The sequence below is a fragment of the Solea solea genome, chromosome 14, assembly GCF_958295425.1.
Source record: "Solea solea chromosome 14, fSolSol10.1, whole genome shotgun sequence".
NCBI lineage: Eukaryota > Metazoa > Chordata > Actinopteri > Pleuronectiformes > Soleidae > Solea > Solea solea.
Genome location: NC_081147.1, coordinates 2,905,463 through 2,932,427, shown reverse-complemented (window position 1 = coordinate 2,932,427; position 26,965 = coordinate 2,905,463). Strand labels below are relative to the sequence as shown.

At 38.8% G+C, this 26,965-nt stretch overlaps 1 protein-coding gene across 5 annotated transcripts in view; it reads right to left on the bottom strand.

Annotated features, from left to right (window-relative positions):
* Nucleotides 1-23,430, bottom strand: part of LOC131472161 (zinc finger protein 420-like) — a 40,380-nt gene extending 16,950 nt beyond the window's left edge. For all 5 annotated transcript variants that reach the window (XR_009242070.1, XM_058649054.1, XM_058649056.1 and 2 more), the window contains exons 1-4: nt 23,133-23,430; nt 22,281-22,574; nt 14,364-14,672; nt 7,503-7,811 (exon numbers count right to left, since the gene is read on the bottom strand). Coding sequence is in view for 4 of the 5 variants with exons in the window: in XM_058649054.1 (XP_058505037.1) it covers nt 7,503-7,811; nt 14,364-14,672; nt 22,281-22,574; nt 23,133-23,304 (1,084 nt within the window). In the remaining variant the exon portion in view is untranslated. The remainder of the gene's footprint in view (nt 1-7,502; nt 7,812-14,363; nt 14,673-22,280; nt 22,575-23,132) is intronic.
* Nucleotides 23,431-26,965: the final 3,535 nt, after the last annotated feature.

The following is a 26,965-nucleotide window of genomic DNA, read 5'->3' as shown; positions in this document are numbered from 1 at the left end:
TTCCAGCCAAATAAAACGTTTTGCTTCACGACTTTTTTGAAGGATACAAGTGTCAAATCAAATTCTGCTTAGGGCCCCCTAAAGGCTCCGGCCGGCACTGTGTAAAGACAATAAGTGAGGGCTGTCAAACGATTAAAAATTTGAATGTGATAATCATGGAGTAGCTGTAGATTAATTACGATTAATCAACATTTCTAAATATGACGAAGAATGAAGAATTTGGATTTTTTTGTGTAGTTTTCACAAGTCAGTTGAAATGAGTAGAACAGACAGATGTTTGTACATAACTTTCCATATTTATTGCACGTGGACAGACAGCAAGATGTTTATCCTACACTTCAGGTATTATCTTTGTAACAAAAGTAAACAGTTATACCATATAAAGTGCATTTAACTCTAGCAAATTAAATCAAACTCTCTGAACCTGAGACAATAAAAGTAAACTTTTAAACAACAAAAGTGTGTTTAGCTCTGTAGTCTTATTCTTAATTAAATAATCGGTGTTTTTGGCAAATAACTCTGTAGATCATTAAATTTCATTAAATTAGAATTGCTTACAACGGATGTCGACAAAGTTTTTGCTCCGGGACATAATGTACACATTACATGAACGTTCTTGCCTTTGATCACAATGTACTTGAAGAAGTGATTTTATAGCCACAAACAATGAAAATGCCAACTTTACATCGGAGTCCTGACTCGCCATCTCTGCTGCTTCATCGATTCTCTGTTTAGCTCACTAGCTGTGAGCCAGGGGTGCACCTATAAATTGAGAATCTTAATGGCTGTGTGTAATGTTATTAAATTTTTTTATTTGAATTCATTTATACAAACTCATCAACTTTGCCAACCCATTAACGTTGGGTTGTTTTCATATTGTTTGACCAAACAATAAAAACGATGAATACAATGACAGAAGGGTACAAAAGGTATGAAACACAAATCATAAAAAGCTTCCCATTTAAAAGAGTGATACTAGAAAAGTATAAAAACACACTCAGTGTAAAAAATTATAAACACATCGACAAACAGGAAATAAAAACGGACATAAAAAAATTGGAACAAACATGACTAATAAAATAAAAATTGCTCATTACTCATGTGGCCCAAAATGCAATTTTCCCATTGACAACAAAGAGACGCCTGTAAAACTGTTCTAAGGACATTTGTAAAACCTTCATAAGGACCATAAAAAGCCCAGAAAAATCTTATTTCCCAGAGTGACGTCATAAATTATGGGAGTAACACTACTGCACATGTTCTATGTGCAGCAAAACCTGGAAATAAACCAGGAAGTCCAAAACTTTTTAGCATATGCGCTGGGTGAGAAACTCCATAGGAATTAACCGAGCCAAAGGGGAGCACGAGCTGAACGTTAAATCTAACTGACCAAGAGAGGCGGGATTTAAGGCAGAACAGCCAATCATCAGCCGGTCACACTCAAAGCTGGTGTCATGTGTGAGGCAACAGGAGTGGGGGGGAAAAGACCATGGTTGTACTAAAAGAACTGGATAGAGCACCGCCCCTCTGCCTTGAAGACAATTTTTTCATGGTGGCCACCTTTGGTACTGCAACAAAAAATACTCATGCGGCCCAAAAGCATGCTAATAATTGTTGCTAGTGTTGCTAATTATTAAAGGGGACATAAATTACCCTATTTCTACAAGTTAAAATAGTTCCCTGGTGTCCTAATGAACATGTCTGTGACATGCTTTGGTGAAAATACCAAGGATGAAGCCCTTAGCAGTTCAATAACCCTGCCAAAACCGCCCTTTTCAGAACGCTCGGTTTTGTGCATGGTCCCATTACATGCAAATGAGACACAGGCAAACACACACACACCCACTTCTTCCAGGGGTTTCTGATTTGTCCTTTTTACTGCGCTCACTCAGCTCCTGTTCCCTCCGCTCCATTCCTCTCCCCCTCCCTCCACTAGTTCTCTGACAATATCAACATAGCAGCGTGCGCGGAAAACAGCGAGAGTGTCGTCGCAGGAAGAGACGTCCGACACAAGGATCAAGCCGAACAGTAAATCAGTTGAAAAGACTTCGGGACAGCTATGCTGATCGCCAGCGGCGAGCTGCAAAAACTGCCGTTGTATGTGACTGAGTCTGTGCTCCGGTCATGGAGGACGTACTGTACAAATATTTTTAATTAGGACGTGTCAGAATGGTCAGTTACAAGCTCTATTTGACCTTTTCTTAAAAATGTGTGTTTGTACGTCGGTGAAATACGGTGGCTGACTAAATACGGCGACCGCTGGCCGCAGCCTGATGCGAAGTGGTGCGAACACACGTTTGCTTACTTTATCCGGCACATTAGCTTCATGTACAAAATGTATCCACTGGACACTCAAACCCTCTGAGGCTGGAAGTTTGTGTAAAACACTGTGCTCCACTGTGCAGCCACGAACAGCACACTTGTCCCTCCACGTTAACATAATACCGCTCTTCCTCCCTCGCCCTCACTCTCGCATTGTATTCCTCTGCAGAGTGTCTGGGTTCTCTCTCTTAAAGATAGGGTGAGACGCTTCGTCTCCTGCACAACTAAGGAGGGCCGAGGTGATGGATGGTCTTAAATGTAGATAGGATTTTGGAAGTGATACAGAATTTTTTTGGGAGCTAGTGAAACTGCTATAAAATAGAGGTGATGTAGAGGAAGGGGGGGTTTTGTTGATTATATGGGCACCTGGAAATTGGAGAGGGAACCGGGTGGGAGGGTAGAGTTGGGATTCCTGGAAAAATAAAGCTGGGTGCCACCTGGGTAACCATGGAAGTGTAAATTGTTTTCAGGCCAAGGGGGAGGAAATGATGCTGGAATGTGAAAGACTTAAGATGAACTGAATGAAATCTTTCATGCTCTATCAAACTGAATTTATATTTAGAATCCTTTCCACAAGTTTCACAGGAGAAAGGCTCCACTCCTTCTTCTTTCATGGATTATCAAATACTCCTTTCAAATAAAACTTTCCACAGTTTACAGAAATATGACTTCTCACCTCCATGATATTTTATTATGTTGTACAAAAGACAAACCTTGACTGAAACACTTTCCATGTGTTGTACAGGTTTATTTCTTCTTCCCTGTGTGGTTTCTTTCATGGACTGTCAAACTCCCCTTTCGATTATAACACTTTCCACATGTTTTACAGGAATATGGCTTCTCACCGGTGTGCACTCTTTCATGTTCTACCAAACCCCACCTCTTAATAAAACCCTTTCCACATACTTTACAGGAATGTGGCCTCTTATCTGTGTGAATTCTTTCATGTCTTTTCAAATCCGAACTTTGACGAAAAGTCCTTCCACATGTTTTACAGAAATGTGGCTTCTCACCAGTATGAGTTCTTTCATGTTCTACCAAATTCCCCTTCTGAATAAAACACTTTCCACATATTTTACAGGAATATGGCTTTTCACCAGAGTGAATTCTTTCATGGACTGTCAAATGCCACCTTTGATTAAAACACTTTCCACATATTTTACAAGAATGTGGCCTCTCATCTGTGTGAATTCTTTCATGTGCTATCAAACCCGAACTTTTACGAAAACTCCTTCCACATGTTTTACAGGAATATGGATTCTCACCAGAGTGAATTTTTCCATGGACTTTCAATTCATTTCCATCAACAAAACATTTTCCACATGTTTCACAGGAATAGGGCTTCTCAGAGTGAATTCTTTCATGGACTATCAAATTAGGCTTGCGCATAAAACCCTTTCCACATGTTTTACAGGAATACGGCCTCTCACCAGAGTGAATTCTTTCATGGACTGTCAAACTCTGCCTTTTAATAAAACCCTTTCCACATGTTTTACAGGAATAGGGCTTCTCACCAGAGTGAAGTATTTCATGGACTCTCAAATAAGACCTTCGCATAAAACGCTTTCCACATGTTTTACAGGAATACGGCCTCTCACCAGAGTGAATTCTTTCATGGTCTACCAAACCCCCTCTTTGAGTAAAACCCCTTCCACATGTTTTACAGGAATAGGGCTTCTCACCAGAGTGAATTCTTTCATGGATTATCAAATCAGGCCTTCGCAGAAAACTCTTTCCACATGTTTTACAGGAATACGGTCTCTCAACAGAGTGAATTCTCTCATGGACTATCAAATTAGGCTTTCGCATAAAATGCTTTCCACATGTTTTACAGGAATATGGCCTCTCACCAGAGTGAATTCTTTCATGGACTGTCAAATTAGACCTTCGCTTAAAACGCTTTCCACATGTTTTACAGGAATACGGCCTCTCACCAGAGTGAATTCTTTCATGGACTGTCAAACTCTGCTTTTGAGTAAAACCCCTTCCACATGTTTTACAGGAATACGGCCTCTCACCAGAGTGAATTCTTTCATGGACTGTCAAACTCTGCTTTTGAGTAAAACCCTTTCCACATGTTTTACACGAATATGGACTCTCACCGGAGTGAATTCTTCCATGGACTATCAAGTCCTTCCGCGAAATAAAACACTTTCCACATGTTGTGCAAGAAAATGGTTTCTCTCCTGTGTGGACTTTCATGTGTATAATCAGTCGACACTTATAAACAAAACTTTTTCCACAAGTATCACATTTAAAAGACTTTTTACCTGTGTAAGTTTCAGACTCTATCTTTGATGTGTCACCGTTTTCTACTTTGGTAATGCATGGCTTTGACTCTGCATGACTATTAGACAAAGAGTCAACATGGTGACTTCCTGTCTGATCTTGACTCTGAGCTGCAGGGGAGCTGTGAGAGAGGAGCTGGTGGTCACTGTCTGGTTCCGGTTCCATGTGGTTACTTTCCTCTTTAACAGGAGTCAACATTAATGTATCTGCCTCCTGCTCCTCTGTACTCTGTAGTGACTCTGGTTCCTCTTGGTCCAGACTGGAGTTCCTCTCCTGGTTCCAGAGCTGCTGCTCAGTGAGAACCTCCTCCTCTTTAGGGACATGCTGCTGTGGAAGCTCTACAGACAAAGACACAGTGATGTTGCAACAATGCTGACAACACAAAGATAAAACAATCACAACATAAAAAAGGAGTAAATTGCTTCAAATAGGTCTCAATAGATCAGTGTGTCTTTCCTTTCTTTCCTCTCTCTCTCTCTTTCTCTCATCTTAATCTTTCTTCTTTCAGGATCCAGATCCAGTTCCTATGTTTTTATTATTGTCACAAGCAGTAGTTTGTTTCTATTTGTACATTAACCAGGGGGGTATTCCATCAACGTAGCTAAGAATTGCCAGACTTAGGTGTAAGCTTAAAGCTTGACTAAGCTCCATCTCCCAATCTAGCTCCAAGCCGTTCCATCAAGTGAAATCAGCTGGCTCCACTTGACGCTTAGTCAAGCCTCACCTGTTAAGCCTCAACTTGTGCACGCCCACAGGGAAAATAAAAAGCCCATTCTAGTCGAGCGCGGAAACTGTGAAAAATGCCGAAAAGCAAGAGGAAAAGAACGTGCAGAGATGTTCTCTGCAGCGGAGCAACCCCCCCTCATGGAGATATATGAGGATTACAGCCACATAATCCCAAAGAAGGGCAATACCGCGGCAATCAACTGAATGTTATGCAAATCGATGGGATAGCTTTCATTTATTTCCTGCATGGCCAATTGTATAGAATTGATATCCTTTTCATTTAAGCCTGTCATTGTTACATGCTGTATTTGTGCTACTTCTGTATTTTGTCCCAGATGCTATATGTTGAATTGTTGTATTTTCATTTTATTTTATGTAAAGCACTTTGAATCACCTTGTGCTAAAATGTGCTATATTAAGTAGCCTTGCCTACATTTTTGATAATAATAGGCTACATTTAATCAAAGTATTTTACATGACTCATCACATTTATCATACAATTGATGGTAGATTATTACATGAAGAAATGCAATGTTGGTTATCATTCTATAGGAAATAATCATATGACAGATCTATTGATTGTAAAAAAGTTATTATTTATCTAGAATCATTCAGCAAATCAAGCAATTCAATGGAGACGAGGACCCCTATTACAGTAAGTGAATGCAGGTGACAGCAAATCAATCATCTATCTCCTATCAATCGGAGGCCCTAACCCTTGTTACATCAAAAGAATGACGATTTCCTTTTATTATATTTCTTTGCTAATTAGTTTAATTTTGTATTTATTTGTGTGTTATTTTTTATTATATGTTATTTTGGTGATAGTGTTCTTTAATGTACTTATAGATAATATATAATTATTAGTTTAAATCATTTCTTTAATACATTTTATTATATATTTTATGTTTTACATATTATTTTAACATTCCATGACAGTTGTGTGTCTCTGTTTCTGTCTATTGGACATTCTTTGATCATAGATGGTGCTAAGCTTCACTTTTAGCCTGCTACAGACCAGGTTTGCCCGGCAGCATAAGTTACCATGGTTACTTGGCTGGCATTCACATTAGCCACCTTGGTGGAACAGGGTTGAGGCTCAGATTGATGGAACGGAAATCTGAGCCACAGTTATGGCTTAGCCATGGTTGAGGCTTAGCCAGAGTCATAGTTTCCATGGTTACTGAGTTGGGGCTAATCTCAGCCTCTTTGATGGAACCGAACTCTCACTCATATTAGCCAGACTTGGCCATTTAAGCTTGGCTTTGCCTTTAGCCTGCTTGATGGAATACCCCCCAGGGGATGAGGGGAGGAAAACAAAACAAAATATTTCCCGGGAAAAAGTTAACTGTTAACCCAAACTGAGAACACCGGTCAAAAACTAAATTCCACTGATGGAATAATGATGGATAACCACCAAAGCGACGCCACTCTAGGGAGAAACAAGCCACAGGAAAATAACTGACAAGAAAAACAAACTACAAGCACCACCACACCTTGAGGGGGAGAGACTAACAATCATCAATAAAACCTCTTTTCCACCAAAAACCGTACACATTTGGTGACAAATAATACAGCCCCCAACACTAAAAGTTGACTTGGACAAGAATATCATTTTAGTCATGTTCACGGCCCAGTAGTAGAATTGTTGCCCATTTGTGCTCACACCGATTATTATTGTCATTATTTTTATGCAATATTTAAAGTTGATATCAGTATACATTTTTTCATCGTGCTTGACATTGTAGTACTGCTTGAAAAAAATAAATATCATAACCGATTCAGAACTGTTCGGTCTAAATTTATGACTACTCTCTCCTGCTTCTCCTAAAGTAAGTTTCATTTAAAAAAAAAGCCAAGTTTATATTTTAAAGATGAATTAGATCAACAATGGGACTAATGTACGTCCACATGGATGCTGTGCATGCAATACGGGGATTAGGTAAATTGGTGACTCTAAATTGACAATAGGTATGAATGTGAGAGTGAATGGTTGTTTGTCTCCCTGTGTGGCCCTGCGATGGACTGCCTACTGACCTGTCAGCTGAGATAATGGGTGGATCTTTCATTCCTTTCTTAATCATATCTAATCATGGTGAAAAACAAACAAATCTGATTTGAGGAAGATCAAAGTAAAACAGAAGCCACATCCTGGCTGTACATACCTGTACTCTGTAACTTTATTACAGGGCCCCACTTCATATGGAGTCTGTGCTGAAGATCCACATCTTCCTCATTTCTTCCTGGTTCCATGTGGTCACTTTCCTCATTATCAGGAGTCAACATTAATGTATCAGCCTCCTGCTTCACTTCAAGCTGTTCTCCCTCATGACTGGTGCAGGTTTCCTCCTGCTCCTCTTTAATCTGTAGTGACTCTGGTTCCTCTTGGTCCAGACTGGAGTTCCTCTCCTGGTTCCAGAGCTGCTGCTCAGTGAGAACCTCCTCCTCTTTACAGACATGCTGCTGTGGAAGCTCTACAGACACAAAGGAATAGATTACAATTGACATTGAAGTAAATTTACTTCAGTTGGCTTAAGATTGGATAGTTATTGGTAAATTTATAACAACTGCAAAATTAAAGAAGGTTAATTCAGCCAACACCTTAATAAAATCCAGATGGAATTGAACTAAATTTGGTCAACCTACCAAACCCTTCGTTTAAATTACCATTATAGTCCAGCAAGTGGAGCATGTGAGCTCCTTGGACCAGTGTGACCTTCAAAAATCATTTAAAAGTTCTCCAAGGTGGTTGAAGGTTACGCTGTGAATGTTCACTGTGCAACGCTAAACATCTAAAGTTAATATTTTGTCCCTGTGGGTAAACATCTATAAGACAGTGTTTAAGCATCTGCTTACTTCCTCTTAAGACAACGCTTTACATTTAGCTTCTATTGTTCCATGTATTTCAGTCTATTGTTCTGAATGTTAACTTTACATTTGTGTCTCTTTAGTCAAAACCTCGTGGATACAAAATCAGTCAAAGCTTATTTTCTACAAAACTAAACACTGTGTTCTATTATTTAAGTAAAACGACTGATTATATTGGTATGTGTATGAAAACACGTTGTAATTAGTGCATTATGAGTCACATTCACTTGTTAGTATTTAAAAAGACCATTATGGTTTTACCTATTCGCTTTAACTTTACTCGAGGTTTGCAAACGATCTCCAACAGTTTGCGCTGACGATCCAACTCTTCCTCGTACTCTACGACGGTTCTTTCGACGTGTCTGAATATTTCTTCAGCAGCAACAGTTAGTCGTTCGGTGATTAAATCCCTGAAACACTGAAGTGAAGACATCGCTGCTTCGCTAACAACAGAATATTTTACCTGCGACACATGAACACAACACCCTCTTCACGCTGTTTATGTCCGCATGCAGAGTACGGAGCTAACGCTGCTAGCTCTTTGTTTGTTTACTTCCGCTTTGTGATGTCTACTTCCGCTGGGTTAGCGCCGTGTCCGAGATGGACCTGTAAAACTGTTCACAGGACAGTTGGAGACACGGACATATGATGTATATATAATTTAAATCATTTATTTAATTAACAGATTCAATTTCATGCTTGTTAAATATCCCTTATGGACAAAAAAAGACAAGTATGTGTCTGCAGTACCGGAGACCACAGTTTCGGGTGGCCGTATCGGCAGACAACTACAGCGACACCTAACGACTTGGATGACCTGAGACAATATTAATTTACATCTAACTTTTTTATTAACGTAATACTACGGAAGAGTTTTTGTGTGTTTCAAATCTAACGGGTCTGTAGTGTATTTCTGTATTTCTCGAAGTTCATTATCTAGTAAAGGGTTATTCCAACCAATCACCATATTTAACTCCTTCAGTTTAAATATTTATTCCAGCCAAATGAAAAGTTTTGCTTTACGACTATTTTTAAAGGATACAAGTGTCAAATCAAATTCTGCTTAGGGCCCCCTAATGGCTCAGGGCGACACTGTGTAAAGACAATAAGTGAGGGCTGTCAAATGATTAAAAATTTGAATGTGATAATCATGGGGAAGCTGTAGATTAATTACGATTAATCAACATTTCTAAATATGACAGAAAAATGCATTCATGTTGTTGGAACAGGAAGGTAAATGACAGAAGGCAGATATGTACGTTTAAACAAATGATGGTATTACTAACAAACTGCACTTGCACACACTTAAATGTGGCCATTGTTACCTATTCATCTTTCTGAGTGTAAAGGCCTTTCACACCAACGAGTGTTGTTGATCTGCCGAGTGGATCGCTGGGTTGTGTTTGCTTCCCCCAGCCCCCTTCTTTTTATGCAACAAGAAAAAACTATAAAACAAGCACAACATACTTTTCATCAATGTTCGCTCCGAGCTGCTGTGTGTGTGTGTGTGTGTGTGTGTGTGTGCTGCTCTGGTTGCAAACATTTGTTAGTGTCAAGCAACGACGAGTAGACGTAGTTGGAGGAATGGCAGGCAGTGTTGGAAACGTTACTTAGTGACAGTTACTAGTGACTTCTCCCAAAAAGTAACTTACTGAGTTACAAATGATAAAAGTAACTAGTTAATGGGGAAAGTAACTATTGCGTTACCTTCAAGTTCATTTTAAGTGCTCAAAGAATTGGACCCCACCTCCACCCCCTCTTTAACAGAGCTTAAAATGTTCAATTATTTAGGTAAATCTGAATATTATAATGAAATGGACACTTAGTACAATATATTACTAACAGCAACAGTGTACACAAACCTAAACTTGTGTTTTGCTTGACAGCGACATTGAGAAGCACTTTTGCCCAGCACATAATGTGCATTTGACGTATATATTATTTCCTTTTAAGTAGTGAAAAGTATTGGCTATACTTGCAGTTAAAGAAGGCTGCTTTAGGATTTACCACGCTGGCCATTCCTGTTGTTGATCGTTTAGTCACTTGTGTGATTTATGTGTACGACTGTGATTGCTTTCGTCTGTGTCAACCAGGGGCTTAACAAGCTTTTCAGGTTGGGGGGTGGATGTGGTTCGTGGAGGCGGAAGGGGGGGGGGGGGGGGGGGGAGCACCTACAAATAGAGATAATTGAGAAGCATGTTATTACATGTTTTTATTTTAATTCATTTATACAAACTCATCAACTTTGCCAACCCAGTAACGTTGGGTTGTTTTCATATTTTTTGACCAAACAATAAAAACGATGAATACAATGACAGAAGGGTACAAAAGGTATGAAACACAAGATATAAAAAACTTCCCATTTCAATGAGTGATACTTGAAAAGTAGAAAAACACACTCAGTATAAAATAAGAAATACATCGACAAACTAACAGGAAATAAAAACTGGCATAAAAAATTTGAACAAACATGACTAATAAAAATTGTATCTGTGAAAATGAATGCCTAATTGGGTTTGAACCAATTTTCTCAATTATTTCACATAGATATTTAACAAAGCTTGTTGATATAATTACGTTATATTTTATAATCAGTATTGACAACATCCAGCTTCCATATGTCCAAAAGTGACTGACAGTTACGGAAAAACTCTAGTGTGTGAACTATGACCCAAGCTAGTTCTCGCCTCCTCAGCATGAGCATGGATGTATTATCAGCCCTGGATAGAGCACCCCCCCCCCCCCCCCCCCCCCTCTGCCTTGAAAATAATTTTGTCATGGTGGCCACTCCTGGTACTGCAACAAAAAATACTCATGCGGCCCAAAAAGCAATTTTCCCATTGACCACAACAGTATAAGAGAATCCTGTAAAAGTGTTCATGGGACACCTCGAGACATGTAAAGATCTTTATATTCTACATTTTAAATTCACAGAGTTTCACATTTGTAAAACCTTCCTAAAGGCCATAAAAAGCCCCAAAAAATCTTATTTCACAGAGGGGGTTTTGTTGATTATATGGGCACCGGGAAATTGGAGAGGGAACAGGGTGGGAGGGTTGAGTAGGGTTTAGTGGAAAAATAAAGCTGGGTGCCACCTGGGTAACCATGGAAGTGTGAATTATTTTCACGGAAAAGAGGCCAAGGGGGAGGAAATGATGCTGGAATGTAAAAAACTTAAGATGGATGAACTGCATGAATTCTTTCATGTTCTATCAAACTAAACCTATATCAAGAATCCTTTCCATGTTTCACAGGAGAAAGGCTTCACTCCTATGTGGTTTTATATGGATTGTCAAATTCTCCTTTCAAATAAAGCACTTTCCACGTTTTACAGAAACATGGCATCTCACCTAAATGAGGTTTTCTTAATGTTCTACCAAAGACAAACCTTGACTGAAACACTTTCCACGCGTTGTACAGGTTTATAGCTTCTTGCCTGAATGAGTTCTTTCATGGACTGTCAAAGTCCGCCTTCGAATAAAACCCTTTCCACATGTTTTACAGGAAAATGGCTTCTCACCAGAGTGAATTCTTTCATGGATTATCAAATCAGGCCTTCGCATAAAAGACTTTCCACATGTTTTACAGGAATATGGTCTCTCACCAGAGTGAATTCTTTCATGGATTATCGAATCATGCCTTCGCAGAAAACCCCTTCCACATGTTTTACAGGAATATGGCCTCTCACTAGAGTGAATTCCTTGATGGACTTTCAATTCTTTTCCATCAATGAACCTCTTTCCACATGTTTCACAGGAATAGGGCTTCTCACTAGAGTGAATTCTTTCATGTCTTATCAAATCTGAACTTTTAAGAAAACTCTTTCCACATGTTTTACAGGAATATGGCCTCTCACCGGAGTGAATTCTTTCATGTCTTATCAAATCCGAATTTCGCCTGCAACGCCTTCCACATGTTTTACAGGAATATGGATTCTCAGCAGAGTGAATTCGTTGATGGACTTTCAATTCCTTTCCATCAATAAACCTCTTTCCACATGTTTCACAGGAATAGGGCTTCTCACCAGAGTGAATTCTTTCATGTCTTATCAAATCCGAACTTTTACGAAAACTCCTTCCACATGTTTCACAGGAATAGGGCTTCTCACCAGAGTGAATCCTTTCATGTCTTATCAAATCCGAACTTTTACGAAAACTCCTTCCACATGTTTTACAGGAATAGGGCTTCTCACCAGAGTGAATTCTTTCATGGATTATCAAATCAGGCCTTCGCAGAAAACACTTTCCACATGTTTCACAGGAATAGGGCTTCTCACCAGAGTGAATTCTTTCATGTCTTATCAAATCCGAACTTTTAAGAAAACTCCTTCCACATGTTTTACAGGTATATCGCCTCTCCATGGAGTGAATTCTTCCATGGACTATCAAGCCCTTACGCGAAATAAAACACTTTCCACATGTAGTGCAAGAAAAGGGTTTCTCTCCTGTGTGGACTTTCATATGTATAATCAGTCGAGACTTATCAACAAATCTTTTTCCACAAGTATCACATTCAAAAGACTTTTTACCTGTGTAAGTTTCAGACTCTATATTTGATGTGTCACAGTTTTCTGCTTTGGTAATGCATGGCTTTGACTCTGCGTGACTATTAGACAAAGAGTCAACATGGTGACTTCCTGTCTGATCTTGATTCTGAGCTGCAGGAGAGCTGTTAGAGAGGAGCTGGTGGTCACTGTCTGGTTCTGGTTCCATGTGGTCACTTTCCTCTTTAACAGGAGTCAACATTAATGTATCAGCCTCCTGCTCCTCTTTACTCTGTAGTGACTCTGGTTCCTCTTGGTCCAGACTGGAGTTCCTCTCCTGGTTCCAGAGCTGCTGCTCAGTGAGAACCTCGTCCTCTTTAGGGACATGCTGCTGTGGAAGCTCTACAGACAAAGACACAGTGATGTTGCAACATTGCTGACAACACAAAGATAAAACAATCACAACATAAAAGGAGTAAATTGCTTCAAATAGGTCTTAATAGATCAGTGTGTGTCTTTCCTTTCTTTCCCCTCTCTCTCATCTTAATCTTTCTTCTTTCAGGATCCAGATTCAGTTCCTATGTTTTTATTATTGTCACAAGCAGTAGTTTGTTTCTATTTGTATATTAACCAGGGGATTAGGGGAGGAAAACAAAACAAAATATTTCCCAGGAAAAAGGAAACTGTTAACCCAAACTGAGAACACCGGTCAAAAACTAAATTCCACTGATGGAATAATGATGGATAACCACCAAAGCGACGCCACTCTAGGGAGAAACAAGCCAAAGGGAAAATAACTGACAAGAAAAACAAACTACAAGCACCACCACACCTTGAGGGGGAGAAACGAACAATCATTAATAAAACCTCTTTTCCAACGAAAACCGTACACATTTGGTGACAAATAATACAGCCACCAACACTATAAGTTGACTTGGACAAGAATATCATTTTAGTCATGTTCGCGCCCCAGTAGTAGAATTGTTGCCCATTTGTGCTCACACCGATTATTATTGTCATTACTTTAATGCAATATTTAAAGTTGATATCAGTATACATTTTTATCAACAATCTCTGCTGCTGCTGCTGCTTGACATTGTAGTACTGCTTGAAAAAAAAAGCAGTAGTCATAACCGATTCAGAACTGTTCGTTCTAAATTTATGACTATATCTGCTCCTGGTCTCTCTCTCTCTCCTGTTTGTGCTTCTCCTTCCTCTCTGTCCTCCACCCCTCCTGTGTCCACCAATTATCCTTACACACCAACTATCCGAGACACATATTTGTATTTTGTATTTTTGTCTGGCTCTGCCAAAGATTTCTTGCTGTTAAAAGGGAGTTCTGTGTCTTAATTAGGTTTCATTAAAAAAAGCCACATTTATTTTAAATCAACAATTAGATCAACAATGGGACTAATGTACGTCCACATGGATGTTGTGCATGCAATACGGGGATTAGCTAATTTGGTGACTCTAAATTGACAATAGGTGTGAATGTGAGATTGAATGGTTGTTTGTCTCCCTGCGATGGACTGGCGAACTACTGCCTACTGCCCTATGTCAGCTGAGATAATGGGTGGATCTTTCATTCCTTTCTTAATCATATCTAATCATGGTGAAAAACAAACAAATTTGGAAGATAAAAGTAAAACAGAAGCCACATCCTGGCTGTACATACCTGTCCTCTGTAACTTTATTACAGGGCCCCACTTCATATGGAGTCTGTGCTGAAGATCCACATCTTCCTCATTTCTTCCTGGTTCCATGTGGTCACTTTCCTCATTTTCAGGAGTCAACATTAATGTATCAGCCTCCTGCTTCACTTCAAGCTGCTCTCCCTCATGACTGGTGCAGATTACCGCCTGCTCCTCTTTAATCTGTATTGACTCTGGTTCCTCTTGGTCCAGACTGGAGTTCCTCTCCTGGTTACAGAGCTGCTGCTCAGTGAGAACCTCCTCCTCTTTACAGACATGCTGCTGTGGAAGCTCTACAGACACAAAGGAATAGATTACAATTGACATTGAAGTACATTTAGAAGGAAGTTAGTTTAAGATTGGATAGTTATTGGTAAATTTATAACAACTGCAAAATGTAACCTATTAAAAAAGGTTAATTCAGTCAACCAATTTTCGTCAACCTACCAAACCCTTCATTTAAATTACCATTATAGTCCAGCAGTTGGAGAATGTTCATGCTGTCCCTGTTGATAAACATCTATAAGACAGTGTTAAAGCATCTGCTTACTTCCTCTGCAGACAACACTTTACATTTAGCTTCTATTGTTCCATGTATTTCAGTCTATTGTTCTGAATGTTAACTTTACATTTTTGTCTCTTTAGTCAAAACCTCGTGGATACAAAATAAGTCAAAGCTTATCTTCTAAAACTAAACACTGTGTTCTATTATTTAAGTAAAACGACTGATTATATTGGTATGTGTATGAAAACACGTTGTAATTAGTGCATTATTAGTCACATTCACTTGTTAGTATTTAAAAAGACCATTGTGGTTTTACCTATTCGCTTTAACTTTACTCGAGGTTTGCAAACGATCTCCAACAGTTTGCGCTGACGATCCAACTCTTCCTCGTACTCTACGACGGTTCTTTCGACGTGTCTGAATATTTCTTCAGCAGCAACAGTTAGTCGTTCGGTGATTAAATCCCTGAAACACTGAAGTGAAGACATCGCTGCTTCGCTAACAACAGAATATTTTACCTGCGACACATGAACACAACACCCTCTTCACGCTTTTTATGTCCGCATGCAGAGTACGGAGCTAACGCTGCTAGCTCTTTGTTTGTTTACTTCCGCTTTGTGATGTCTACTTCCGCTGGGTTAGTGCTGTGTCAAAGATGGACCGGTGAAACTGTTCACAGGACAATTTGAGACGTGGACATATGATGTATATATGATTTAAATCATTTATTGAATTCAACGATTCAATTTAATTGTTGTTAAATATCCCTTATGGCCACAAAAGACAAGTATGTGTCTGCAGTACCGGAGACCACAGTTTCAACTACAGCGACATCTAACGACTTGGATGACCTTCGACGACATTAATTTACGTCTAACTTCTTTATTGACGTACACTACTACGGAAGAGTTTTGTGTGTGTTTCAAATCTAACGGTCTGTATTGTATTCCAGTATTTCTGGAAGTTCATTATCTAGTAAAGGGTTATCCCACCCAATCACCATATTTAACTACATATTTAACTACAGTTTAAATATTTATTCCAGCCAAATAAAACGTTTTGCTTTACGACTCATATTTTTAAAAGTGAACTTCATCCAAATACTAATAATAAATATGAGAGATTCATGTGGGGCAGTTTTTGTATTCAGCATAATTATTTCATTATCATTATTTCATCTTAAATGGTCTCCCTGCACAGGTTTCTTTATGTCAGTCAACATCTCCCATTATATTTTTTATCTGTCGCTGTCTTTATCTAGAATTTTAGCTCTTATGTAAAAACTAAGAATCAGGTTGTTCAACATCCTTTTACAGAAGGATCTAATGTTTTGGCAGAATGGCTTTCATGGTAAACTGACCTCTCTCGCCCCCTTGTGGTTACATATGGAAACTTAACTTTGTTGGGCCTGCAAAGTATTTTTGAATTGATCAAAAACAAGAATCTGCTGTAATCATTCCTTTAAAGCCACAGGGTCACATTTCACCAGCTAATGTTCTCATTGGATATGCACAGGGATATGTTTGCTAATTTCAGCTCCTAAAAGAGAAATCCTCATTGCCTCATGGACATTTTTTGTTTCTGATATAAATGTTGAAAAATATTTACATATTTCACAAGGATATGGCTTCTTATCTGTGTAAATAAAAACAAAACATCAAAAAGGCATCCTCTTGATAAATGAAAATCATTTAAATGACAGGGTGGCAATGATAATCCATGCATAAAATACAAATAAAAAGACAATAAGTGAGGGCTGTCAAACGATTAAAAATTTGAATGTGATTATCATGGGGTAGCTGTGGATTAATTACGATTAATCAACATTTCTAAATATAGGCATGTTCAATTATTCATGGTAAATCTGAATAAATATAATGAAATGGACACTTAATACAATATATTACTAACAGGAACAGTGTACTTGTGTTTTGCTTGACACTGACGTGGAGAAGCACTTTTGTCCAGGACATAATGTGCATTTGACGTATATATTATTTCCTTTAAGTAGTGAAAAGTATTGGCTATACTTGCAGTTAAATTAGGCTGCTTTAGGATTTACCACGCTGGCCATTCCTGTTGATCGTTTACTCACTCGTGTGATTTATTTGTACGACTATGCTTGCTTTCGTTTGTGTCAACCAGGGGCTTTTCTACAAATTGAGAATCATAATTGAGAATTATGTTATTACATGTTTTTATTTGAATTCATTCATACAAACTCATCAACTTTGCCAAACCCAAAAGGTATGAAACACAAGTGTTTCCCATTTAAATGAGTGATACTAGAAAAGTATAAAAACACATTCAGTATAAAATAATAAACACATCAACAAACAAACAGGAAATAAAAACAGACATAAAAAAAAAGAAGCAATTTTCCTATTGACCACACAGAGACTCTAAGGACATCTCAAGACATGGACATAGTAAAGATCTTTATATTCTATATGTTTAATTTATGGAGTTTCACATTTGTAAAATCTTCATAAAGGCCATAAAAAGCCCAGATAAATCTTATTTCCCAGAGTGACGTCATAAATTATGGGAGTAACACTACTGCACATGCTCTATGTGCCGCAAAACCCGGAAATAAACCAGGAAGTCAAAAACTTTTTTGTCATATGTGCTGAATGAGCAACTCCATAGGAGTTAACCGAGCCAAAGGGGAGGTGCTCTAATACATCCATGAGCACAAGCAGAACATTAAATCTAACACACCAGGAGAGGCGGGATTTAAGGCAGAACAGCCAATCATCAGCCGGTCACACTCAAAGCTGGTGTCATGTTTGAGGCAACAGGAGTGGGAGGGGGAGAACGCCATGGTTGTACTAAAAGAACTGGATAGAGCACCGCCCCTCTGCCTTGGAGACAATTTTGTCATGGTGGCCACTTGTGGTACTGCAACAAAAAATACTCATGCGGTGCAAAGGTGTGCTAATAATTGTTGCTAGTGATGCTAATAATTAAAGTAAGACGCCGCATTTTTGGCAGTAACGGTAACGTGTTATCATGATTGAAACAATAATTAGATTACTCGTTACTGAAAAAAGTAACGCCGTTAAAACGGAGCGGGTCATCCTGCACATGCGTTAAAAAGTTACCATGATAATTCCACCAATTATATCACCTTGCGTTAACAGTTATATTTTACAGCCCTACAATAAATGATTGAAAGCAACACTGTTGCAGAGTTAAAGACAATCATCATATATAAGAAAAGAACAAAAAACGGGTTTAGACTCAATGTTTTTTTTTTCTGTCTCCCAAACATAATACATTCATTTTCTTCTAAAATCACCTTTCAAAACAATAAAAGATATGTTTAAAAAACATGTAATTAGAAAATGAAAACACTTTATAGAGAGACAGGTGGTGATAAGTTGCATGCTTCTTTAAACTGGCGAGTTTTGAATTGCAATTTGAAAAGCGACTCCAAATCTGACACCATGGTCCTACGTGGGGCAAAAGGGTGGAGTAGGGCACTCCACCCTTGGGTCAGGAATGAGATCCTGCTCCAAGTAGAGGAGTTGAAGTATCTCAGGTTCTTGTTCACAAGTGAGGAAAGAATGGAGTTGGAGATCGACAGGCGGATCAGAGCGGCGTCCGCAGTAACGTGGGCTCTGCATTGCTCTGTCCTGCTGAAGAAGAAGCTGAGCCAAAAGGGGAAGCTCTCGACTTACCCGTCAATCTACAGTACATTCCTACCCGCATCTATGGTCAAGAGCTATGGATAGTGACGGAAAGAACGAGATTGCGGATACAAGCGGCCAAAATGGGTTTCTTCTGAAGAGTGTCTGGGCTCTCTCTCATAAAGATAGGTTGAGAAGCTTCGTCACCTGGGAGGGGTTCAATATAGAGCTGAAACGATTAATCGTTTATTAATCGGTTACTAAATTAATCAACAACTATTTTGATAATCGATAATCGGTTTGAAGGTTTTTTGTACGATTAAAACAAGATTTCTGATTGTTTAAGCTTCTTAAATGTGCATATTTTTTCATCACTTTGCTCCGGATAACAAAGAAATCATTAAAAGACAATCATTTTGGTTTGTGGACAAAACAAGACATTTGAGATCATCATCATTTCCAGGTTTGACGAACACCAATCAACATTTTTTCAGGTTTTCTGATATTTTATAGACCAAGCGATTAATCGAGAAGACAGGGTGGGAGGGTAGAGTTGGGATTACTGGAAAAATAAAGCTGGGTGCCACCTGGGTAACCATGGAAGTGTAAATTATTTTCACGGAAAAGAGGCCAAGGGGGAGGAAATGATGCTGGAATGTGAAAGCATCAAAGAACTGAATGAAATCTTTCATGTTCTATCAAACTGAAAGTTTTTTTGTGTTGTACCAAAGACAAACCTTGACTGAAACACTTTCCATGTGTTGTACAGGTTTATAGCTTCTTGCCTATGTGAGTTCTTTCATGGACTGTCAAATTCGCCTTTCGACTATAACACTTTCCACATGTTTTACAGGAATGTGGCTTCTCACCAGTGTGAGTTCTTTCATGTTCTATCAAAACCCCCCTCTGAATGAAAATTTTTCCGCATATTCTACAGGAATGTAGCTTCATGCCAGTGTGAATTCTTTCATGTTCTACCAAACTCCCCCTCTGAATAAAACACTTTCCACATGTTTTACAGGAATATGGCTTTTCACCAGAGTGAATTCTTTCATGGACTATCAAATGCGATCTTTGAATAAAACACTTTCCACACATTTTACAGGAATGTGGCCTCTGATCTGTGTGAATTTTTTCATGTCTTATCAAATGAGAACTTTGACCAAAACTCCTTCCACATGATTTACAGGAATAGGGCTTCTCACCAGAGTGAATTCTTTCATGGATTATTAAATACCCCCTCTGGATAAAACGCTTGCCACATGTTTTACAGGAATATGGCCTCTCACCAGAGTGAATTCTTCCATGGACTATCAAGTCCCCCCTCTGGATAAAACGCTTGCCACATGTTTTACAGGAATATGGCCTCTCACCAGAGTGAATTCTTCCATGGACTATCAAGTCCTTACTTGAACCAAAACACTTCCCACATGCTGTGCAAGAAAAAGGTTTCTCTCCTGTGTGGACTTTCATATGTATAATAAGTCGAGACTTATAAACAAAACTTTTTCCACAAGTTTCACATTTAAAAGACTTTTTACCTGTGTGAGTTTCAGACTCAATCTTTGATGTGTCACAGTTTTCTACTTTGTCCCTGTTACATCTCTCACTTCCATGAGACAAAGAGTCAACATGGTGACTTCCTGTCTGATCTTGACTCTGAGCTACAGGAGAGCTGTGAGAGAAGAGCTGGTGGTCACTTTCCTCTTTAACAGGAGTCAACAATAATGTATCAGTCTCCTGCTTCACTTCAAGATGTTCTCCCTCATGACTGGTGCAGATCGTCACCTGCTCCTCTTTAATCTGTAGTGACTCTGGTTCCTCTTGGTCCAGACTGGAGTCGCTCTCCTGGTTACAGAGCTGCTGCTCAGTGAGAACCTCCTCGTCTTTAGGGACATGCTGCTGTGGAAGCTCTACAGACAAAGACACAGTGATGTTACAACATTGCTGACAACAATTAAAAGATAAAACAATCACAACATAACAAAGCACAAGCAGTACTTTGTTTGTACTCCTGAGATATTATTATTTTCCATTTTTATTACCATGCTTTCCATCTATTCCCTGAACTTGCAGATACTAGAACCCGGGGCTTGATATACACAACTGATAATAAAATATTTTTTTCTTTTCTATACAAATCTGTTTTGTGAGACATTCAAGAAGGCTGTCAACCACCTTGAAATTCAAATTCAGATCAACATATATTGCAACACCACCTTCACCTTTGCTCTGCCCTTTGTTATGTATAAATTCATTCCCCTTTCGGTAGTAATCCAGATTTCAGAAACAGTGATTACGTTGTTGCAATGTGTGCAGATAATCCCTGATGCTGTTAAATTTTGTATTTAACTTCAGCTATTGAAGTAGATTAAAAGTAGTTTGTCCTTGCTATAATGTTACCATTGTATTGATTATTGTTGTAGTAATAGCATGTGTCGTTTATGGTGGAGAAGAATCAAAATTGATATCCTGTTCTATGTCCAATGTGCCGCTTTAACTGTCAGTTCCTGTTGTTCATGTTCCTGTATCCACTGTGTTACGTGTCCATTATCACTTAATGTAGGTTGAGCTCCATCACTGAGCATTATGTTTGTGTTTGTTCTGTTACATCTACTCAGTTCCAAGTCCAATCCAGTCTGTTTATTGTAATGAGAACACTCATTCCAGCTTTTCCTGCTCCTCTATCCTCCTCACCATCAGTACCATGATTTGAACGGGATTTGAACCGCATTTGAACCGAGGCCCCCTGCGGTGAGGACTGTGACCTCAACATGGGGCGGCAGCTCTAACAAGTGAGCTAAACGCTGCCCCAAACATCTGTGCCTTTGAGCATCCTTCCCTGTTTAAGGAGTGCAGCCTTGTGCTTCCTGTTAACAAATCTTAGTAGAACAGCTGGCTTGTCATTGTTGTTTCTCCAAGGTAGCGGGTGGCAAGCTTCAACCTGGTTGTAGTCGTATACACTTTCTATCTTTCTTCTGCATATGGAACACCTTCACCTCTTCAACCAGCGCCAAGACGTTTTCCTGCTGTGTCCTCCCAACTGAAACTTCTTATGAGAGGAAGTCAAGAGACATTTATATGTCATTGATCTTCTACCTGGCTCGGGTCAGGCCCTTTTTCTGTCCCATATTGCTCCACCTGAACCAGCATCAGCTGAATCAGCTGTTCATCGAAAAACATGTCATAACCAATTCAGAACTGTTCGGTCTAAACCTATGACTACATCTGCTCCTGGTCTCTCTCTCTCTCTTCTGTTTGTACTTCTCCTTCCTCTCTGTCCTCCACCCCTCCTCTGTCCCCCATTTTTCCTTACACACCAACTGGCCGAGGTACATTTTTGTATTTTTGTCTGGCTCTGTCAAAGATTTTTTGCTGTTAAAGGGAAGTTCTGTGTCCAAATTTAGTATAATTTAAAAAAAACAAGTTTATATTTTAAAGATAAGTTAAATCAACAATGGAACTAATGTACGTCCACATGGATGTTGTGAAAAAACATCCAATACGGGGATTAGGTAAATTGGTGTCTCTAAATTAATAATAGGTATGAATGTGAGAGTAAATGGTTGTTTGTCTTCGTGTGTGGCCCTGCAATGGACTGGAGAACTGTCCAGGGTGTACCCTGCCTATTGCCCTATGTCAGCTGAGATAATGGGTGGGTCTTTCATTCCTTTCTTAATCATATCTAATCATGGTGAAAAAAAAACAAATTTGGTTTGAGGAAAATCAAAGTAAAACAGAAGCCGCATCCTGGCTGTACATACCTGTCCTCTGTAACTTTATTACAGGGCCCCACTTCATAAAGAGTCTGTGCTGAAGATTTCTTCCTGGTTCCATGTGGTCACTTTCCTCATTTTCAGGAGTCAACATTAATGTATCAGCCTCCTGCTTCACTTCAAGCTGTTCTCCCTCATGACTGGTGCAGATTTCCTCCTGCTCCTCTTTAATCTGTAGTGACTCTGGTTCCTCTTGGTCCAGACTGGAGTTCCTCTCCTGGTTACAGAGCTGCTGCTCAGTGAGAACCTCCTCCTCTTTAGGGACATGCTGCTGTGGAAGCTCTACAGACAAAGGAATAGATTACAATTGACATTGAAGTACATTTAGAAGGAAGTTAGTTTAAGATTGGATAGTTATTGGTAAATTTATAACAACTGCAAAATGTAACCTATTAAAAAAGGTTAATTCAGTCAACTCCTTAATCAAATCCAGGTGGAGATTAACTAAATTTGGTCAACCTACCAAACCCTTCATTTAAATTACCATTATAGTCCAGCAGGTGGAGAATGTTAATGCTCTGTCGCTGTTGGTAAACATCTATAAGACAGTGTTTAAGCGTCTGCTTACTTCCTCTGCAGTCAACACTTTACATTTAGCTTCTATTGTTCCATGTATTTCAGTCTATTGTTCTGAATGTTAACTTTACATTTTTGTCCTTTAGTCAAAACCTCGTGGATACAAAATAAGTCAAAGCTTATTTTCTAAAACACTAAAAACTGTGTTCTATTATTTAAGTAAAACGACTGATTATATTGGTATGTGTATGAAAACACGTTGTGAATAGTGCATTATGAGTCACATTCACTTGTTAGTATTTAAAAAGACCATTGTGGTTTTACCTATTCGCTTTAACTTTACTCGAGGTTTGCAAACGATCTCCAACAGTTTGCGCTGACGATCCAACTCTTCCTCGTACTCTACGACGGTTCTTTCGACGTGTCTGAATATTTCTTCAGCAGCAACAGTTAGTCGTTCGGTGATTAAATCTCTGAAACACTGAAGTGAAGACATCGCTGCTTCGCTAACAACAGAATATTTTACCTGCGACACATGAACACAACACCCTCTTCACGCTTTTTATGTCCGCATGCAGAGTACGGAGCTAACGCTGCTAGCTCTTTGTTTGTTTACTTCCGCTTTATGGTGTCTACTTCCGCTGGGTTAGCGCTGTGTCCAAGATGGACCGGTGAAACTGTTCACAGGACAATTTGAGACGTGGACATATGATGTTTATATGATTTAAATCATTTATTGAATTCAACGATTCAATTTAATTGTTGTTAAATATCCCTTATGGCCACAAAAGACAAGTATGTGTCTGCAGTACCGGAGAGCACAGTTTCAACTACAGCGACATCTAACGACTTGGATGACCTTCGACGACATTAATTTACGTCTAACTTCTTTATTGACGTACACTACTACGGAAGAGTTTTGTGTGTGTTTCAAATCTAACGGTCTGTAGTGTACGACTCATATTTTTAAAAGTGAACTTCATCCAAATACTAATAATAAATATGAGAGATTCATGTGGGGCAGTTTTTGTATTCAGCATAATTATTTCATTATCATTATTTCATCTTAAATGGTCTCCCTGCACAGGTTTCTTTATGTCAGTCAACATCTCCCATTATATTTTTTATCTGTCGCTGTCTTTATCTAGAATTTTAGCTCTTATGTAAAAACTAAGAATCAGGTTGTTCAACATCACTTTACAGAAGGATCTAATATTTTGGCAGAATGGCTTTCATGGTAAACTGACCTCTCTCGCCCCCTTGTGGTTACATATGGAGACGTAACTTTGTTGTCAACTCCACTTTGTAGGGCCTGCAAAGTATTTTTGAATTGATCAAAAACAAGAATCTGCTGTAATCATTCCTTTAAAGCCACAGGGTCACATTTCACCAGCTAATGTTCTCATTGGATATGCACAGGGATATGTTTGCTAATTTCAGCTCCTAAAAGAGAAATCCTCATTGCCTCATGGACATTTTTTGTTTCTGATATAAATGTTGAAAAATATTTACATATTTCACAAGGATATGGCTTCTTATCTGTGTAAATAAAAACAAAACATCAAAAAGGCATCCTCTTGATAAATGAAAATCATTTAAATGACAGGGTGGCAATGATAATCCATGCATAAAATACAAATAAAAAGACAATAAGTGAGGGCTGTCAAACGATTAAAAATTTGAATGTGATTATCATGGGGTAGCTGTGGATTAATTACGATTAATCAACATTTCTAAATATAGGCATGTTCAATTATTCATGGTAAATCTGAATAAATATAATGAAATGGACACTTAATACAATATATTACTAACAGGAACAGTGTACTTGTGTTTTGCTTGACACTGACGTGGAGAAGCACTTTTGTCCAGGACATAATGTGCATTTAACATATAAATTATTTCCTTTAAGTAGTGAAAAGTATTGGCTATACTTGCAGTTAAAGAAGGCTGCTTTAGGATTTACCACGCTCGCCATTCCTGTTGATCGTTTACTCACTTGTGTGATTTATTTGTACGACTATGCTTGCTTTCGTTTGTGTCAACCAGGGGCTTTTCTACAAATTGAGAATCATAATTGAGAATTATGTTATTACATGTTTTAATTTGAATTCATTCATACAAACTCATCAACTTTGCCAAACCCAAAAGGTATGAAACACAAGTGTTTCCCATTTAAATGAGTGATACTAGAAAAGTATAAAAACACATTCAGTATAAAATAATAAACACATCAACAAACAAACAGGAAATAAAAACAGACATAAAAAAAAAGAAGCAATTTTCCTATTGACCACACAGAGACTCTAAGGACATCTCAAGACATGGACATAGTAAAGATCTTTATATTCTATATGTTTAATTTATGGAGTTTCACATTTGTAAAATCTTCATAAAGGCCATAAAAAGCCCAGATAAATCTTATTTCCCAGAGTGACGTCATAAATTATGGGAGTAACACTACTGCACATGCTCTATGTGCCGCAAAACCCGGAAATAAACCAGGAAGTCAAAAACTTTTTTGTCATATGTGCTGAATGAGCAACTCCATAGGAGTTAACCGAGCCAAAGGGGAGGTGCTCTAATACATCCATGAGCACAAGCAGAACATTAAATCTAACACACCAGGAGAGGCGGGATTTAAGGCAGAACAGCCAATCATCAGCCGGTCACACTCAAAGCTGGTGTCATGTTTGAGGCAACAGGAGTGGGAGGGGGAGAACGCCATGGTTGTACTAAAAGAACTGGATAGAGCACCGCCCCTCTGCCTTGGAGACAATTTTGTCATGGTGGCCACTTGTGGTACTGCAACAAAAAATACTCATGCGGTGCAAAGGTGTGCTAATAATTGTTGCTAGTGATGCTAATAATTAAAGTAAGACGCCGCATTTTTGGCAGTAACGGTAACGTGTTATCATGATTGAAACAATAATTAGATTACTCGTTACTGAAAAAAGTAACGCCGTTAAAACGGAGCGGGTCATCCTGCACATGCGTTAAAAAGTTACCATGATAATTCCACCAATTATATCACCTTGCGTTAACAGTTATATTTTACAGCCCTACAATAAATGATTGAAAGCAACACTGTTGCAGAGTTAAAGACAATCATCATATATAAGAAAAGAACAAAAAACGGGTTTAGACTCAATGTTTTTTTTTTCTGTCTCCCAAACATAATACATTCATTTTCTTCTAAAATCACCTTTCAAAACAATAAAAGATATGTTTAAAAAACATGTAATTAGAAAATGAAAACACTTTATAGAGAGACAGGTGGTGATAAGTTGCATGCTTCTTTAAACTGGCGAGTTTTGAATTGCAATTTGAAAAGCGACTCCAAATCTGACACCATGGTCCTACGTGGGGAAAAGGGTGGAGTAGGGCACTCCACCCTTGGGTCAGGAATGAGATCCTGCTCCAAGTAGAGGAGTTGAAGTATCTCAGGTTCTTGTTCACAAGTGAGGAAAGAATGGAGTTGGAGATCGACAGGCGGATCAGAGCGGCGTCCGCAGTAACGTGGGCTCTGCATTGCTCTGTCCTGTTGAAGAAGGAGCTGAGCCAAAAGGGGAAGCTCTCGACCTACCGGTCAATCTACAGTACATTCCTACCCGCATCTATGGTCAAGAGCTATGGATAGTGACGGAAAGAACGAGATTGCAGATACAAGCGGCCAAAAGGATTTCCTCTGCGGAGTGTCTGGGCTCTCCCTCATAAAGATAGGTTGAGAAGCTTTGTCACCTGGGTGGGGTTAAATATAGAGCTGAAACGATTAATCGATTATTAATCGATTACTGAATTAATCAACAACTATTTTGATAATCGATAATCGGTTTGAAGGTTTTTTGTACGATTAAAACAAGATTTCTGATTGTTTATTTTTTCATCACTTTGCTCCGGATAACAAAGAAATCATTAAAAGACAATCATTTTGGTTTGTGGACAAAACAAGACATTTGAGAACATCATCATTTCCAGGTTTGACGAACACCAATCAACATTTTTTCAGGTTTTCTGATATTTTATAGACCAAGCGATTAATCGAGAAGACAGGGTGGGAGGGTAGAGTTGGGATTACTGGAAAAATAAAGCTGGGTGCCACCTGGGTAACCATGGAAGTGTAAATTATTTTCACGGAAAAGAGGCCAAGGGGGAGG